Below are 15,049 nucleotides of genomic sequence, written 5' to 3' on the forward strand. Positions count from 1 at the left end.
GCACGCTGCAAGAATGAAAACTCCACACAGATTAAAGCAAGGGAAGCGTGCATCGGCGTTGGAGCGCATGACGCCTTTGAAAAACAAAGAAAAGTCGGCAACAAGGCAATTAATGTTTTAGCGCGCAGCTGATATGCTTGACCAATAGCTGCCGTCGCCGCGGACTGCGAAGCTTCGAAAACAAAACTGTGCGGCCGCATTCCTTCTGGACTTATTGACAGGGGCCTGCCGATCATGCAATGCCTGCCTGTGCGCACGCATCGAAGAGGTGTGGTAAAGAATGTAACCCAGCTCAGGCCAGAGGACGAATATTTGGTTGATCGCTTGTCAAGCAGGTCATACCTCTATACAGCGCTACTTTAGAAGCCTGTTAGAATTAGCCTGTGCCAGCCCAGGGCGTCAGTGCCGTCTGTTTGTCTAGTCTTGTCCTCTGTGTGTGTGTTTTTTAGCGCTGGTTTTTAATATGGATCACCACCAACTCGCCCAATCCTCAGTTCTTTACAGCTCGTCCGAATAAATGAGCTTTCGACACCATAGACTTACACAGGCATTTAGTAGGACTGCGATGATAGTCCGAATGTCCAAATTAAGGGGGTCGAATTAAACGAGTTTTACTGTTTTCCTAACTATCTCTTTAACTGCAAAAGTAATTCTATTTACATGAAATTGAGCCAGAAAGTTTTGAAAGAAAGCAGAAGTGTTTCCGAGACTCCTCACCATGATGTGACATATATGTGTGTTTCATTGCAGAGCTGCTAAAGCTGGAAGCCCAGCTGGAGTCCTTCCAGATCCCCAACGAGCAGGAGGTGGCCTCGTATTACAAGGTACGCGAGCAGCTGGAGTCCCTCTCGCAGGAGCTGCAGGCTTTCCTCACCAAGCCCCAGTACTGCGTGCCCTACCTGCAGCCGGGACGCATGGTCTACGTGAGTGTCTCCCCATCCCTTTGCCTCCTTCCCTGCTCCTCTTGTGTCATTCACTGGCTGGCCACATATTGAACCTGTAGGGGGACAGTTTCTCAGAACATGGCATGGGCTCGCAAGTGGGTAGAATGTAAAAGGCTTTTGCCTAGTAATTTGAGCATATGCAGAAAGTGCAGGGTTTGAACGCCAGTGCCACCAGGTACCCACTGGTTTTCCGATGGGTACAAGCTTTCGCCCTCGCCTTGTGCTAGGCTTTTCTGTGGTGAAATGCTTTGATTAATCTGCCGTTTTGCCTTTGGAGTCGACTATTGATTAGTGGGACTTAAAGGGGACAAGAAATTTGTTCCAGTTAAAAGGGGGTCCTTTTTAACACATTCAGTGCTTGTGGAACCCAGGTGCCAGATTGAATAAACCTGCTGTTCGGTTCGAATTAACAAGAGTTAGCTGTAATATCAGTCACCATCACAGTGTCCAGAATTGAGCCTCTTTCCTTGTATCACAATAAGCTATGTGCACTCAAAGCTGAAAGACCACTTGCCTGAAGGTTTGCTTGAAATGGAGTTCACAGTGGTGGAAAATGGGACTAGTGCTACATTCAAAGGCAGCACAGGCTTGTACCTTTTGATCAGCATGGGTCAAGTTGCATATCAGTGAGGCGCAGCCCGCAGCAATGTGTCTCCTGTGCCTGTAGCTTCAGGTGGCATCAGTTGTCAGTACCTTTGGCTGCTAGTAGTTCCTTTGGGTGGTAAGTGAAAAGTCAGACTTCAAGCCAACATAGAAAAGTCGAATTAAAGTAACTCTACTCATCATGCTTTTATAGCGATGGCTGTTGATGGAATGTTTCCCGGTTCTGTGGCATTGTTGGCGTAACATGGAGGACAAACAAAGAGCAAAGGGGAGTTATGCCGGTCACCACGTTGTGGATTTGTGGCGTCCTTTGTGTGCAACTAATGATTGTGCCAAACATGCCATGTTGCACAGCAAATGGTGCATTCACCACCACAGCCAGCTACAGTGGACTCTCGTTAAACGGAACCTCAAGGGACCGGGAAAACATGTTCTGTTTATGAGGAGTTTCGTTTAGAGAGAGAAGGTTCAGGATTTCGCAATCCCTTCCGCGCTGCCTGGTCCCGATGAGGCAGGTGTGCACACATTTGGCAGTCTCCGCGGAAGCGGATCTCAAATGCAAAATCTAGATAATAAAGAGTACGGTACACTATGGGCACAAACTTTATTGCACAAAAGCAGTAAGCAGTGAACTTTTTTTTTCAAGCACACTGAAATAAAAAAAAAATTTGTCAATAGTTCAGTTATTCCGTGGAAATCAGTGGGAACTGCAGTTTATTGGCTCTTTAAAAAGGACTTTATGTTTGCTTGTTTTAGCTCTCGCAACCGTTTTCTTTGGATGGCGTCGCCCATACTAGACAGGCTGCTCACTTCTGCTGAATTTTGGGGAGCCGTCTTGCTCACCAGTCCCCGCATACTGTCGTGTCTGCAGCGGCAGCCTCCCCTGAAACGGCACGACACACTATGCCATTGCGATCTTTAAATCTCGTCAACCACCCTTCGCTGCATGAGAAACCTTCGATGCCGAGCTGCAGAACAAATTCTTCTGCTTGCGCGTGAATGAGTGGCCCGCTAATCGGAATGTTTTCACTGCGGGCTCTCCGCAGCCAAACCACCAGGCACTTCTCCAGATCTTCATGGTTGGCTACCCGCTGTCGTTTTCTGGGCCAAAGCGTGATGTCCCGAAAGCCTGCCACAGCTTATACTTGTCCTGATGTATCCTCATGAGGCTGCTCTTGGGGACAGCGTAGTTCGTCGCAAGCGCTGTTTTTGTGAAGCGACCACTCTCGAAGTCGTTGATTATCTCCACCTTCCTTTCTAACGTAAGGGCATTTTGAGGTCGCTTCAGCGCTGCCATCGGATGCTGACATCATGACGAAATGTCGCAGACGACGCTCAACAGCAGATGTGAGGCTTAAGCCTAGCTGAACACAACTGCAAGCACACCGTGACGGAAAGCAAGCGATGTGGTTGCAGTGCGCGCGAGAACCGGAAACGTTCAAAGAGGGAAATCTGAGGGGGGGAGGAGGAGGAAGGGGCAGTGATGCGTACCGCGATGGGGCTGCACGTTCACGTCAAGTTGCGGTTTGGAGGCTATTTTCGGTTCCGTTTATACGGTGGTCGGAAAATTTTTGTTCCGATTAACGAGAGTTTTTTACATTGCCTTAATACAAAACCAACCAACTGCGAGGCGTTTGTTCCATTTAAGCGTTGGTTCCATTTAACCGAATTCCGTTTATTGAGATTCTATTGTATTGCTGAATGTCTCATTACAAGGGTGTGGTAGGTGTTGACAAGCTTCTTGCATTCATTCTTGTTGCTACATTTCTCTGCAGATTCACAATGGTGAAGATGACTTTGGGTGGGGCGCCATCATTAACTACTCAAAGAAGAAAGTGGTCAGCGCACGGGTTAGTTCTAATTTTTTCTCTCCCCCTCTCTCTGCACTTACTCACCGGACTAAAAAAAAACAAACAAACGTGTAGCAGTTCTCAACAAGTATGGCAACCTACCTGTTGAGCAACCCGATCAGTATTTTGAACTTGCTCATGATTAGTGTAAGATTGCAGAGCTTGATGAGATACAACTAAGTAAGATCAGTAAGTGTTGATGAAAGTAATGTTTGTACAAAAGAAAAGGAAGGTGCTGGTACAAAATTCTATTGCCACATAGATGTGCGTATGTTGCCTGCAGTTGCAGGTTAAGTATGGCTTCATGGCTTTTTTTTCTGGAAAAGATGCACAGCAATATCACTGCTGCTTTGCTGTTTTTTCAACTTCATTAAACTAAATTTTTTGTCTTGGCTTTTAATCACCAGACAGGGTGAGGTGAAGTTGGCAGTGAAGTAAAAGCTCCGTTAATTCAAGCTTAATTAATTTGACTTTCTGGATCAATAGAACTGTATGACATGGTCCTTCACGCCTCATTGGAGTGTATGTAGAACATAGCCCGTTAATTCGAACTATGCGCCGCTGCACCTGGGTGGCCTGGGCATGCAGCGAACCAAGCAATGCTTGTGTGCGAGGCCAGGTAAACGGGGGAAGGAGCTTTCTCCGTGTGAGCAGCAACGTGGTCCTGGCTGTCGTGTGCATTGAGAAACTCTATGATTGCTTGCAGCCGCTGGTCTCTTAGGCTTCAGTAGCTTTCTGTGTTAGCTTTTGTTGTTGAGCGATGGATGACGCGAGCAGCGATGATGTACAGTGAAACAGACGCATCGCAGAATCTCCAGGAGCACTCCAAATCTGAAACTGTGTGGTGTGCGACGTGTGTAAAACGAATGAATTTGAGCTTTCTCTGACGTCTTTCGCATGTCTTGTCTTTTGCGTCACATTCCACACGATTAGTTGCAGCCATAGAGGTTTGTGCATGAGGTGTGCCACGGTTCAGTGATGTAGAAATGCCATCTGTTTGCAGTAATTGCCGCGCTGAAACGCTTCAAGACAAGACAAGATTGTAACCATGTGTGTAGACAATGTCAGTGCGTTATCAAAACAGGATATCGTCAAAAAGCATGCTCATTGATTTGGCAGTTTGTGACTGAGGGTGCAAGACTGGAAAATCGGGCAACGCGCCTACGGCCGTCCTGGTGACTTTAGCTTTTCGGCCTAAACAGTCACACAACCTTCGCGAGTCACAAGCATGAATTTGCAAGTCGTGGAGGTTGTGCTATCGTTTTGGTCGAAAAGCGGAAGTTGCAGAATGGTCGCACGCTGCTAGATTTTTCAGCCTTGCGATCATGCTTAGAGGTGGTTGGAATGCCTTTCACGATTCCGGTGAGTCATTTGCTGCGCAAGTTTGGACATGCTAAACACATTCGCGCCTTCAGTTTTGTAGGCCTTCAAATAAGCTTGGGCTTTGAATGGGAGGTGTTTGCTGTTGCCTTCCGGAAAAAAAGGAAAGCAGGTGATGACAAAATATTGTAGAACAATAGATTAGAGTAATCTCGCTACCCAACTGCTTCCCAAATGCAGTACAGTCAAACCCGACTATGTCGAACCCGTTTACATCGAATTACCCCGTATATTGAACAATTTATGAACATTGTATTGTTAAAATGAGAATATATAGCAAAAAATACGAATATATCGAACTTCAAGCCACGCAAAACCGCCCCAGAAGTTGGCTTTCCCGCGTGGCGGCCGGCCGAGCTGCGTCAACACCTCCCTTCGGCAAAGTGGTTCAGCTCAACAGCACTCGCGCGGCGCTGCTCTCGCTCCCTCAGCCAGCCACCCGGCCACCCCTAGCAAAAGTGGTTCGATCGCGCGCTCTCACTCACAGCCACGTGTGCCTGTATGCAGTTATCTCTCACTTAGCTGCTTCATTTGGTGTGCTCGGTGTGCTTTGTTGCGTTGTGGGAGCGCTGAGCTCATCAGCTCCGTAACAGATGGCTGCTGTGAAGTGACAGAACCTGCGAATATCTTCAAAGCTCATCTAACAAATGAACCACTTGAGGAACTTGATGATTTGTTCAGCCAGCTTTCTGAGTTCCCGGGTGCTGTTTGTGATGGGACTGCAGCAACAGACTTCGTCTTCGTCGACGATGATTTTCCGACTACCGGAGAGCTCGCTGACGAAGACATCATTGCTGATCTGACTGGGGATGTCGCCGGTGATAGTAACTGAGGATCCAACGAGTTCAGACCCGCCATCGTGTTCTGATGCACTTAACGCGCTGCGTTGTTCACTGCTACTGTGCATCCATAGAAGGCTGTGGGCTTAGCTGTTCTCAGTCGCTTGACAACATTGAAAAGTGTATGCTCAATAATGCTTTCAAAGTCAAAAAGCAGAAGATCAGCAACTATTTCTCACACTAATAGTCCCGCTGTACATGTCTTTAGCAAATAAAGAATGCTTTTAATGAGGTGCGGTTTGTACAGTCAAATTCATTGAAGCTGTATTTTGAATTACACGTTATATCAAACTGATTCCCGTTTTTTTATGGGTTCGACAATGCGGGTTTGACTGTATACCGCATATTCTGTTCACTTTCGTTAGTTCGAACTTTGATTAATACGCACTGCGTTGGTTTGCTTTTACTGCACATGTGACGTGTCCTTTGAGAATCTGTACTGCGAACACTTAGTCCACTTTCGATTTTTACCTGCCATTAGCCTATTTCTCTAAAAGTTCCTGTAGTCTTGCCCTTAAGCCTGGCAGAGTACTACTATTCTTTAGTTACAGTTAAGAACACTGGCTGTTGCGCATTGACATCTTGTTGTGTGCAGTGTTACAAATGTTTTGTGTCATAACACCACTGAGTCAAAACCTAACACAGATTTTCCATTTTATTTCAATAGTAGCTGTGCTAAAAGATGTGATTCTTGCAGCTTAAAGAATGCCTGTGCAACAAGCACATTTCTGTTTAGTACTTGTTTTTGTTGCATTTGGTTTCTTTTATGGGGTTTAATGTACCAAAGCAACCCGGGCTGTGAGGGACGCCGTAATGGAGGGCTGCGGGTAATTTCAGCCACCTGGGGTTCTTTAATGTGCACTGACATCACACAGCCACGGGCCTCCATCGAAATGCGACCGCCGCGGCCGGGATCGATGAAATTGGGAACATTTGATGAAACGGATAAAGATAAATGGCTGCTGCTGCTCATTGCTGGCACATTGTGTGATAATATGAATTATCTTTTGGTGTTCTCACATGCATTTGCTCAGGGCGAGTCCAGCCTGAAGGAGCCTGTGGTGATTGCCGACATACTTCTTAATGTCTCCAAGGAGAGTGCGCAGCAAAGGTTGACATCCAAGGTTACGCCGCCCAAGCCAGGAGAGAAGGGGGAAATGCAGGTTTGTCTGCGCTCTTCATTACAGTTTGTCTCATCTGCTCCAGTACCATAGTGCAGTGCTGAACTGTGGAAGCTGTGAGATAAACATAGTTTTGTGCTTAAGCTCCACTTGTGTTGCGGATAGGTTGATTTAAGGGGGGTGTGTGGATTGTAGTGAAATCTCTTATTTTTAGTAGAGCAATGAAATTTGGCACGGTTTTCGGGAAGTGTGCTTAATGACTAAATACAAAGTTTCACTAATATATCTTGAGTAGTTTTGACATTACAAATTTTTATTTGCACCCAACTTGCAGAAAGCCTGGCGTGACAAAAAAATGTGGTAGAAGCCCATAGTTGCTTTTATATTTTAGCCAAATGAATAGTTCATGCAGTGACATTCTCTAAATATTTTTATCACCCTTATTTTTTTTTTACACAGGACATTATATCCATGTTTGAAAAATGCAGTAGTTAAGAACATGCCGATTTAGCTAAACAGTAAAAAAATGAGATAGTTACAGGGGTGTGCGAATATTGAAAATTTTGAATTAGAATCGAATATGAATCCAATACGAATACAGTCGAAACCCGCAACAACGAAATCTTGAGAATACGAAATTCTCGCCGCAACAAAATATTTCCGAATACCCGACAAATGCCCATAGGGGCCAAGTGTATTTCGTATCTCTTGGTAACAAATCATTTTCGTACCGCAATCCCACGATAACGAAATTTGCTGCAACGCCAGTCCGCATACTGTCTTCCATATTATGAATAACTGCATCAGAAAAGCGCTCAAATTGAGTAAACTGCCGCAACGCGCTTGCGTGGCTGCAGTGACGGTGTTGGCGCCCGGCAACCTTGAAGCCGGGGCGACTTTAGCCGCCTTTAGCCGGTGCTAGCTACCATACCGGCGCAGCGCGTGCCCTCTGTGATCGGTTCCGCGGGGCGGTGCTTGCGGAGGTCACGCCTGGACACGCTCCGGGCATGGTCTCCGAAACGCGTGAGGGTGATCTCGAAGGCTATTTTCAGGGGAGGCAGCCTCGCAGCGGCACCATCAGGGGGTGACACTAGACTGATCATCGGCGCTGCACTTTTAGGCCTGCAAAGCGGTGCACGTGCGTTCGTTGTGTGCAGTGGTGGTGTTGTGTGTGCGTGTGTGTATGAGCTGCAGTCGAGACGTTTGCGTTTCAAAAGATGTCTCCGCCAGCCAAAAAATGAAGATTTTTGTCGCTGCAAGAGAAGCCTTCCATCATTGTCCAAGTAGAAAAAGACAGGGAAAAAATGGATATCGCCGACGAGTACGGGATTGCATGCAGCTGTCATGTCTACAATTTTGAAAAGTAAGGCAGCCATTCTCAGTGCGCTTGAGAATGGTGCTCGAGCACAGCACAAAACAGTGACGGCTGTGGCGTTCCCGGCCGTCGGCAAGGCGGTCTTTGCCTGGTTTTGTTAACAGCGCACGAACAAAGTGCCTTTGTCTGGCAAAGTTCTGCTACAGAAGGCTCTGGGCTTTGCCTGCATGCTCGGGCATGAACAATTCAGAGCAAGCGCTGGCTGGCTGAGCCGCTGAGCCCGTCACGATATTGTGGCCAAAGTGATTTCGGGTGAAGCAGCAGGAGTGGACCCGGTAGTAACGCCAACGTGGCAGCTGACTGCCGAAGAAATCCTGGGGCAATACGAACCCACAGACGTCTACAATGCAGATGAAACAGGTTTATTCTATCAAATGCTGCCTTCGAAGACCCTGGACCTGAAAGGTAAAAAATGCCACGGTGGGAAGCACAGCAAGCAGCGCATGACAGTATTGCAGTGCTCTAATATGGACGGCACTGACAAACGACCGCTTCATGTCATTGATTGGCCGTAGCAAGAAGCCCCACTGCCTCAAGGGGAACCGCACGCTGCCTGTCCAGTACACCTCAAACTGGAAGTCTTGGATGACCCGTTCAATATTTTCCAGCTGGCTTGAGGCCTTCGATGCCGACATGAGAAAGGCAGGCAGGTCGGTGAGTCTTTGTTTAGTGTTTAGACAGCTGTACGCCCATCACGTTGATATGGAGCTCACAAACGTGCGCTTATTTTTTTTTCCCGCCTGGGTGCACTTTTGTTGTGCAGCCGCTCGAACACGGCGTCATACGAAGTGTGAAGTGCGCCTACAAAGAGAGGCTAATTCAGCATCCCGTACTTAATCTCCATCTCAAGCGTCCCACCTATGTGGACTTGTTCATGGCTCTTGAGATGCTGGCCGCTGCATGGGTTGCGACGCCTCTGGCCGTGATTGAGCACTGTTTCAAGCACACAAGCTTCGCCCCCACTCAGCAGACATCACACGCGAACTCAGATTCAGACTCACCAAATGAACACATGCATGAAGACTCATTTCATGATGACTGTGCTGCCAGTGCGGTGCCGCAATCACTGGCCAACGCATGGGGTGCGCTTTGTGCCGTCGACAACTACGTTGTTCCAGATGGCCTCAGTGTCGATCATTTCGTTCACGCTGATGACGACGTAGTTGTTCATGAAAAAATGGCCGATGATGCTATCATGAGCAGCGTGTGCGAAACCAAGCTCCAAAACATAAAGAGAAGGTAAGCCCGAGGAATATGTTGGACGCCTTCGACATGATCTGATCGTTTTTAGGCGCACACGACGACGACGACGTGGCAATGGATCACTTCTTGCAGTGTGAAAGTAGAACTATGAAGTTGCTGCAAGGCAAGGCTCGGCAAACCAAGCTAACCGACCTTTGGCAATAAATTTTCTTTTTGCGGGCTGTTTTCTATCTTTTCTGTCGCATTCTCGCGGCAACGAAATTGTCGCAAAAGCGAATTTTTTTGCGGTCCCTGGCGATTTCATTATTGCGGGTTTCGACTGTATGAAGAAAAAATGGCTTCGAATATCAAATCGAATACCAAATATCTGTTCAGTACAGAAAAAAAATTTCAGAAAATGATAAACAAGCAAATGTTGTTGCCCTTATTTTTTTTTTCGAAATAATGTGTAGTCTTTGCAACTAAAATAAACAACCCTAGACTGCCTCAGTACTGTATAAAAAAACGTGCACAGAAATGTATACTATTGATTAGGCAGCATGACAGTATTCAAACTATAATGAAGTCATGCAAAACAAAATCCATAAAATGACAAGACAGGTAACAAAATATAGCAGGATGACTAGTAAAACCTCATTCATTCGGAGTTCAAGGGACCGGAAGAAATACCCAGTTCATCGGACGGCCTAGGTTTATAAAATTCCCCGCAAAAAAAAAAAAACCTGCCGAAAATGCGAAGATGCAGTACGGCCTTATGAGGCAGCTCCATCACGCTAACACCTTTAAGCCCGTGACGAGCCGCCCGTTTTAGAGTGCTGGAAGAACAACACAAATGGAAGCAAGGGGCCGGGGAAAACGCACTGATGTCGGAATGTCGAGACGGTTTCTAAAAAGCAAAGGTTAATCACCTGCGACGAGCCAGTCAGTGTCTTAAAGCCGTGTGGAGCTGGGATTGGACTACCGGCGAATGTGCGGGCCGACAGTTGCAGTTGCCGCGGTGCAGCGGCGAAGATCAGAAACCGAAACTACGCGGCCAGGCTTTTTTTTTTGACCTAGCGACAGGGGCCTTCCGATCGTTGTCACGCCAGCCTTTACGCCCACCAAAGAGGTGGCCGGGTTACAATGCACCATGCAATAGGCGGGAGTTTTACCGGATCGCTTGCCCTATTGTGACAACTCGACGCACCGCTTCAGGAGGCTCCTGCGAAATTCGCAAGTAGGCTTTCCCGCATAGCGTAGTTTACAAAACGGGATGGCAGAGGTCGCGCTCGGAGATTTATGAATGCAACAGGACGCATTCTTCTGATCTGGTCATTAAATACGTAACGTATTACAGAACGATTAAAAAAAATGCGTGATTTCACGTTGCGATTGTTTAATGCGGGCCGTCGGCCATCTTGTTCGCAGCATGTGTGCTATGTGGGAAAGACCGCTTGCGGAAATTCTCACGATGTCAAGCCTAGCGGCGTCGGAATGCGATCGGTCCGCGTGATAAACAACAGAGAAGGAAAAGAATAGGACCTCAGTATTGTTTTCGTGGAATTTTTAACTCTATCATTGGCTAATTTGCTCAGATATTGTGGTTTTGCCACGGTCGAATTTATGAAAGTCTGCGCAGTATACAATCGCTCGCAAGTATTCGGGAATTTTCGAATATTCGAAAATTTTTAAATATGAATTTCTTGAATACGAAACGAATATCAGACATATTCGATTCGTATTCAAAATTTCGAATATTTGCACACCCCTAATAGTTATTAAAAAATATAGGAATGTCACTGCATAGAGAATTTACAAAGGATTACAATGCAACAAACCTCATGCAAATCCCACAAGGCATAGTTGTTCTACGCTTTCTGCAAGAAGGACAGTCGGCTCAATACTCGCTTCTGAGAAAACTGGCTCTAACGTTTTGCATGCACTGCTAATTTATTAGAAAACACCAGAGCTGTAATATTTTGCATCATTGCTGTCAGGCATCTTCTTGCACCTTTGCCTCTTTGTTTAGTGGGCTTTGAACGCCTTCTTCAGTTGTTCTTGGTCCTTATCTTGAGCCCTCTGGACGGCAAGGGCACCATGATATACACCCAAGGTGGCACACATTGCCGAGTAGGCTCCTTAGCTCCCTGAATTGTACTTCACGACTGCCTCATTTACTGCCATCTCTATCGCAGAAAGCGAGGCATGCTCATCCTTTGGCAGTGCTGACCAAACTTCCGTTCAGTTGCGAACGCTGCGCGAAAGGAGTCACGAACGCTGCATGTCTGCGCTTTTGCCGTCACTGGCGACATGAACGCGGCTCGAGGCGCGCCTGAATGGTGCTACGTTCGGGCGACAATTGTCTGGTGAATCTTCAGCTATCACACTGTAGCTCGTCGACGGTTGGGGCTCTCGCAGGCTGCGTGTCCATATCACACGATGCGCCAGAAACAGAGCACAATGTCTTTGCCAGCGATGGTGACCTTCGACCCGCGTCACCTCCAACGCTGTGATCTCGGCTACTGATTCGCGCGGCCGTACGCAAAGGTGCAAGAGATATCGTTGGAGCGTATTTCGTTGACTGTGTTATTGGCGTCGATGGCACAGGGCGATTGTCTGTTTCGCTGCTTGAGTAACGCGGTGCAAGATAGCGCGGCATGTTTCCGGATGTTCGATCCATCACTAACCTGGGAGCTCTCAGAAATCCGAATTCTGTGTGTCAGTGGAGACTCCGGCCGTGGTTTGCGAAGCAAACAGCGGTCCTGTGTTGTTGTTAGCTTGCCTGCTGCCGCAGCAGCAACCAATGGGAAGGCGCCTTTCAGACCGGCAGCCAATCGGAGGCCCGCTTTCGTCGGAGGGCCTGTGTGACCACCCCCGGCATACCCGCGCTTTTTTTGTGCTTGTGTGACTGCTACAAGATGGCGACGACTAAAGAATTCAGAAATGGAATGGCGGAACTTGGAGCTTTGGAACGATACCAACATGGCGGCGCTCGGTGGGGGGAAAGATAAGATATGGCTCTGCGAACTGCGGTGATATTGCGCGATTTATAACTGTTTTCTCGCCCTGTGCACTGACAAATTAATTTTTTTCGGTCACTTTTAGTGCGTTTTAAGCGAAACCATTTTGATACAACGTAGATTAGGCGTTGCAGATACCGAAATGCGTAGTTTCCAAAGATCGATTTTTTTTTTTCCGTGATTTTCGCTATCTGATTCCCGCGTCCCCTCTTAACTGAAGTCCAGCACTGTCGTCACATTTCAGAGCTTTATTACGTTCTTAACGTGTGCTTGCAGTAACTTCTGTAACATGCAAACATTTTAGTTGTGTACACTGACTTTTTTTTCTTCATCCATTCACTGATATCCCAGGTAATTCCTATGCCCATTGCCAACATCAGGAAGGTGAGCACGATTCGCGTTTTCTACAACCAGGACCTCAAGTCTTCCGACAACAGAGCGGCCGTTCTGAAGTCAATTAAGGTACGTTCTTGGACTGAAGTGGAGGGAGTTGTTAGTGTGTTTGCTCTCTGGGCTGCGTTCTTACCTTGAGCTGTAGCATTGCAGGGTATGAACAGCAGTCAGCGTCGCAACGTCAGTGTGGTGAAATGGCATTAAAATCAAAATCATTGAAACAGTCAACTGGCACCACCTTTAGATGGCACCTCCTCTCGCTGGAAGCCTTATGTGATCGTGCTCAGTAATAACAAGACCGGAACTGTGAATTTGGGCTGAAAAATTCTTTGGATCCATATATAATACGAAGCAGAAATTTGACGTGCTAAAATCTGGCAAATCTTGGTTTTTACCAAAAAAGGCACATTTCATAAATTATAGCCTGCAAAGTGCAAGAAAGCTCACTGTACCGCATGGAAACTAGCAGCTGCCTTGAAGTTGGTTTAGTGTGGTGTTTGCAGGTAATGGTGTGCTTGTGATATTCACAGCATTGGATATCTCAGGATGAGTTCAGAAAGAACCTGCTAGAAGCAAGGTGCCAGAACACAGGTGCTAGTGCTTTGTAGCCATCATTGTGCCAAGCACTATCCATGCTCACGAAACCTTGCTTGAGTGACATTTTGTATTACCTATGGCAGCTGTCATGTTGGAAGAATGTTTGTGCAGTGTTCGTGAAACGACAAGAAAGTCTAGCAAAGATGCATAAATGTGTATGGAAATGTTAATGCCCGTGACAACAAGAGTGTTCCAATAAATGAGAGGAAGCTACTGCAGTGGCTCTCGAAAGGCACGGGTTCGATGCTGGCCGCGGCGGTCGCATTTCGATGGGGGTGAAATGCTAGAGGCCCATGTACCGTGCGATATCAGTGCACGTTAAAGGACTCCAAGTGCTTGAAATTTCCAGAGCCCTTCACTGCAGTATCCCTCATAGCCTGAGTCGCTTTGGGATGCTAAACCAGCATAAACCATACCAAACCAAAAAAAAAAAAAATTGTATCAGACGAGGGTTTTTACAGTACTTTAATTTCATTTTGACCTTTCTTTTATACTGCGAACAAGACGTGCTCATACAGCAGGGGGTTCAGTTTGGAGCAATTGCTGGAGTAATTGCCCATTTGAGGGTGCAGTGAAGAGCTCTTCACAATGTTGTGGTAAGAGATTAGAGCATTCATGGCGCGCTTCGCTGAACTGACTGTTTCATTTTTTAAATTTGTTCCAGGAAGTTGAAGAGAGGTTTCCTAACAACGTACCATTGGTCGACCATTTTGGTAGCCTCAAAATTAATGACACCAAAATGAGGGAAGTTGTTAAGGTGAGCAGTGCTACCAATGCATTAAATGTGCATGTCTACACGTGTGGATGTACTACCAATGCATTAAATGTGCATGTCTACACGTGTGGATGTATACCTTTCCGAGTTACTGCAGGCTTTAGGCAATGGGAAGACTTGCATGAATTCTGCAGAAATTCGATTTACATGCAGACAATTTTTCTTGCATCGCCTTAGAGTCCAAACACCATGTATGTATCGAAACATTGAGAGTATGAAAGCCACTGGCAGCACGATTCGTAAGCTTGTGGGTTTTGACATCATGGGATGGTAAAGGTAATTTGTCAGATTTTCACCAACAAAGTTCTGCAAGAAATGGTGCGATAGGACCAATATTTAGGTTTTAATTTTGTTTTATAATGGTCAAATATGAAATTTTAAATCATAATCAGCTACTTTATATCTAGTATGTGTCTAATGAACTGTCTTAGTCTAATAAAACCTTTCTAGGCAGAAGCTTTCCCAGTTGATGGCGAAGTGTCCATAATGTCAGTGATTCTCAATCAATGGATCTAACTGATCATGATCCATCGATAGTAGAGCTTGCCTCATCTGGCATAGACAGACCTTTGTATGAGGATGGGATCATGTGTGAGTTCATGTGGAGCATTGAAGTCCACTACGCAATGATGTTGCCCTTGTTGCAAGCTCTGGGAGACATCTATCTTTGTCGCACCAAATTTAAATGATTTTTGATACTCTGTGCTGACAAGGTAACTCTCGCAACACATTCCACAAAACTAGTAAATTTGACCACACCAAGGGTCCATCTGTACACAGAGGACAAGGAAGTATGACCTGAGGTACATCCGTATCAAAGCTTTGTCTACTGTTGTCATTGAAAAAAAAAAAAAATGTGAAAAGTTCACTTGTCTTGAGGCAGCAGTGAGACAGCTCAGGCAATATTTGGAATGTAACAGCTGTGGAGCATTTGACTACCATTTTTACTCGAATGTAACGCGAGGTGTGA

General features: G+C 46.4%; 1 protein-coding gene across 1 annotated transcript in view; it reads left to right on the forward strand.

Annotated features, from left to right (window-relative positions):
* The window catches only part of LOC144113209 (exosome RNA helicase MTR4-like), a 55,321-nt gene that overhangs the window by 30,430 nt on the left and 9,842 nt on the right, over positions 1 to 15,049 (forward strand). The window contains 5 exon segments of the mRNA XM_077646174.1: positions 751 to 923; positions 3,323 to 3,397; positions 6,651 to 6,779; positions 12,666 to 12,776; positions 13,969 to 14,061. Of these exon segments, the coding sequence (XP_077502300.1) occupies positions 751 to 923; positions 3,323 to 3,397; positions 6,651 to 6,779; positions 12,666 to 12,776; positions 13,969 to 14,061 (581 nt within the window).

Source organism: Amblyomma americanum, chromosome 1, assembly GCF_052857255.1.
Source record: "Amblyomma americanum isolate KBUSLIRL-KWMA chromosome 1, ASM5285725v1, whole genome shotgun sequence".
Classification (NCBI taxonomy): Eukaryota; Metazoa; Arthropoda; class Arachnida; order Ixodida; family Ixodidae; genus Amblyomma; species Amblyomma americanum.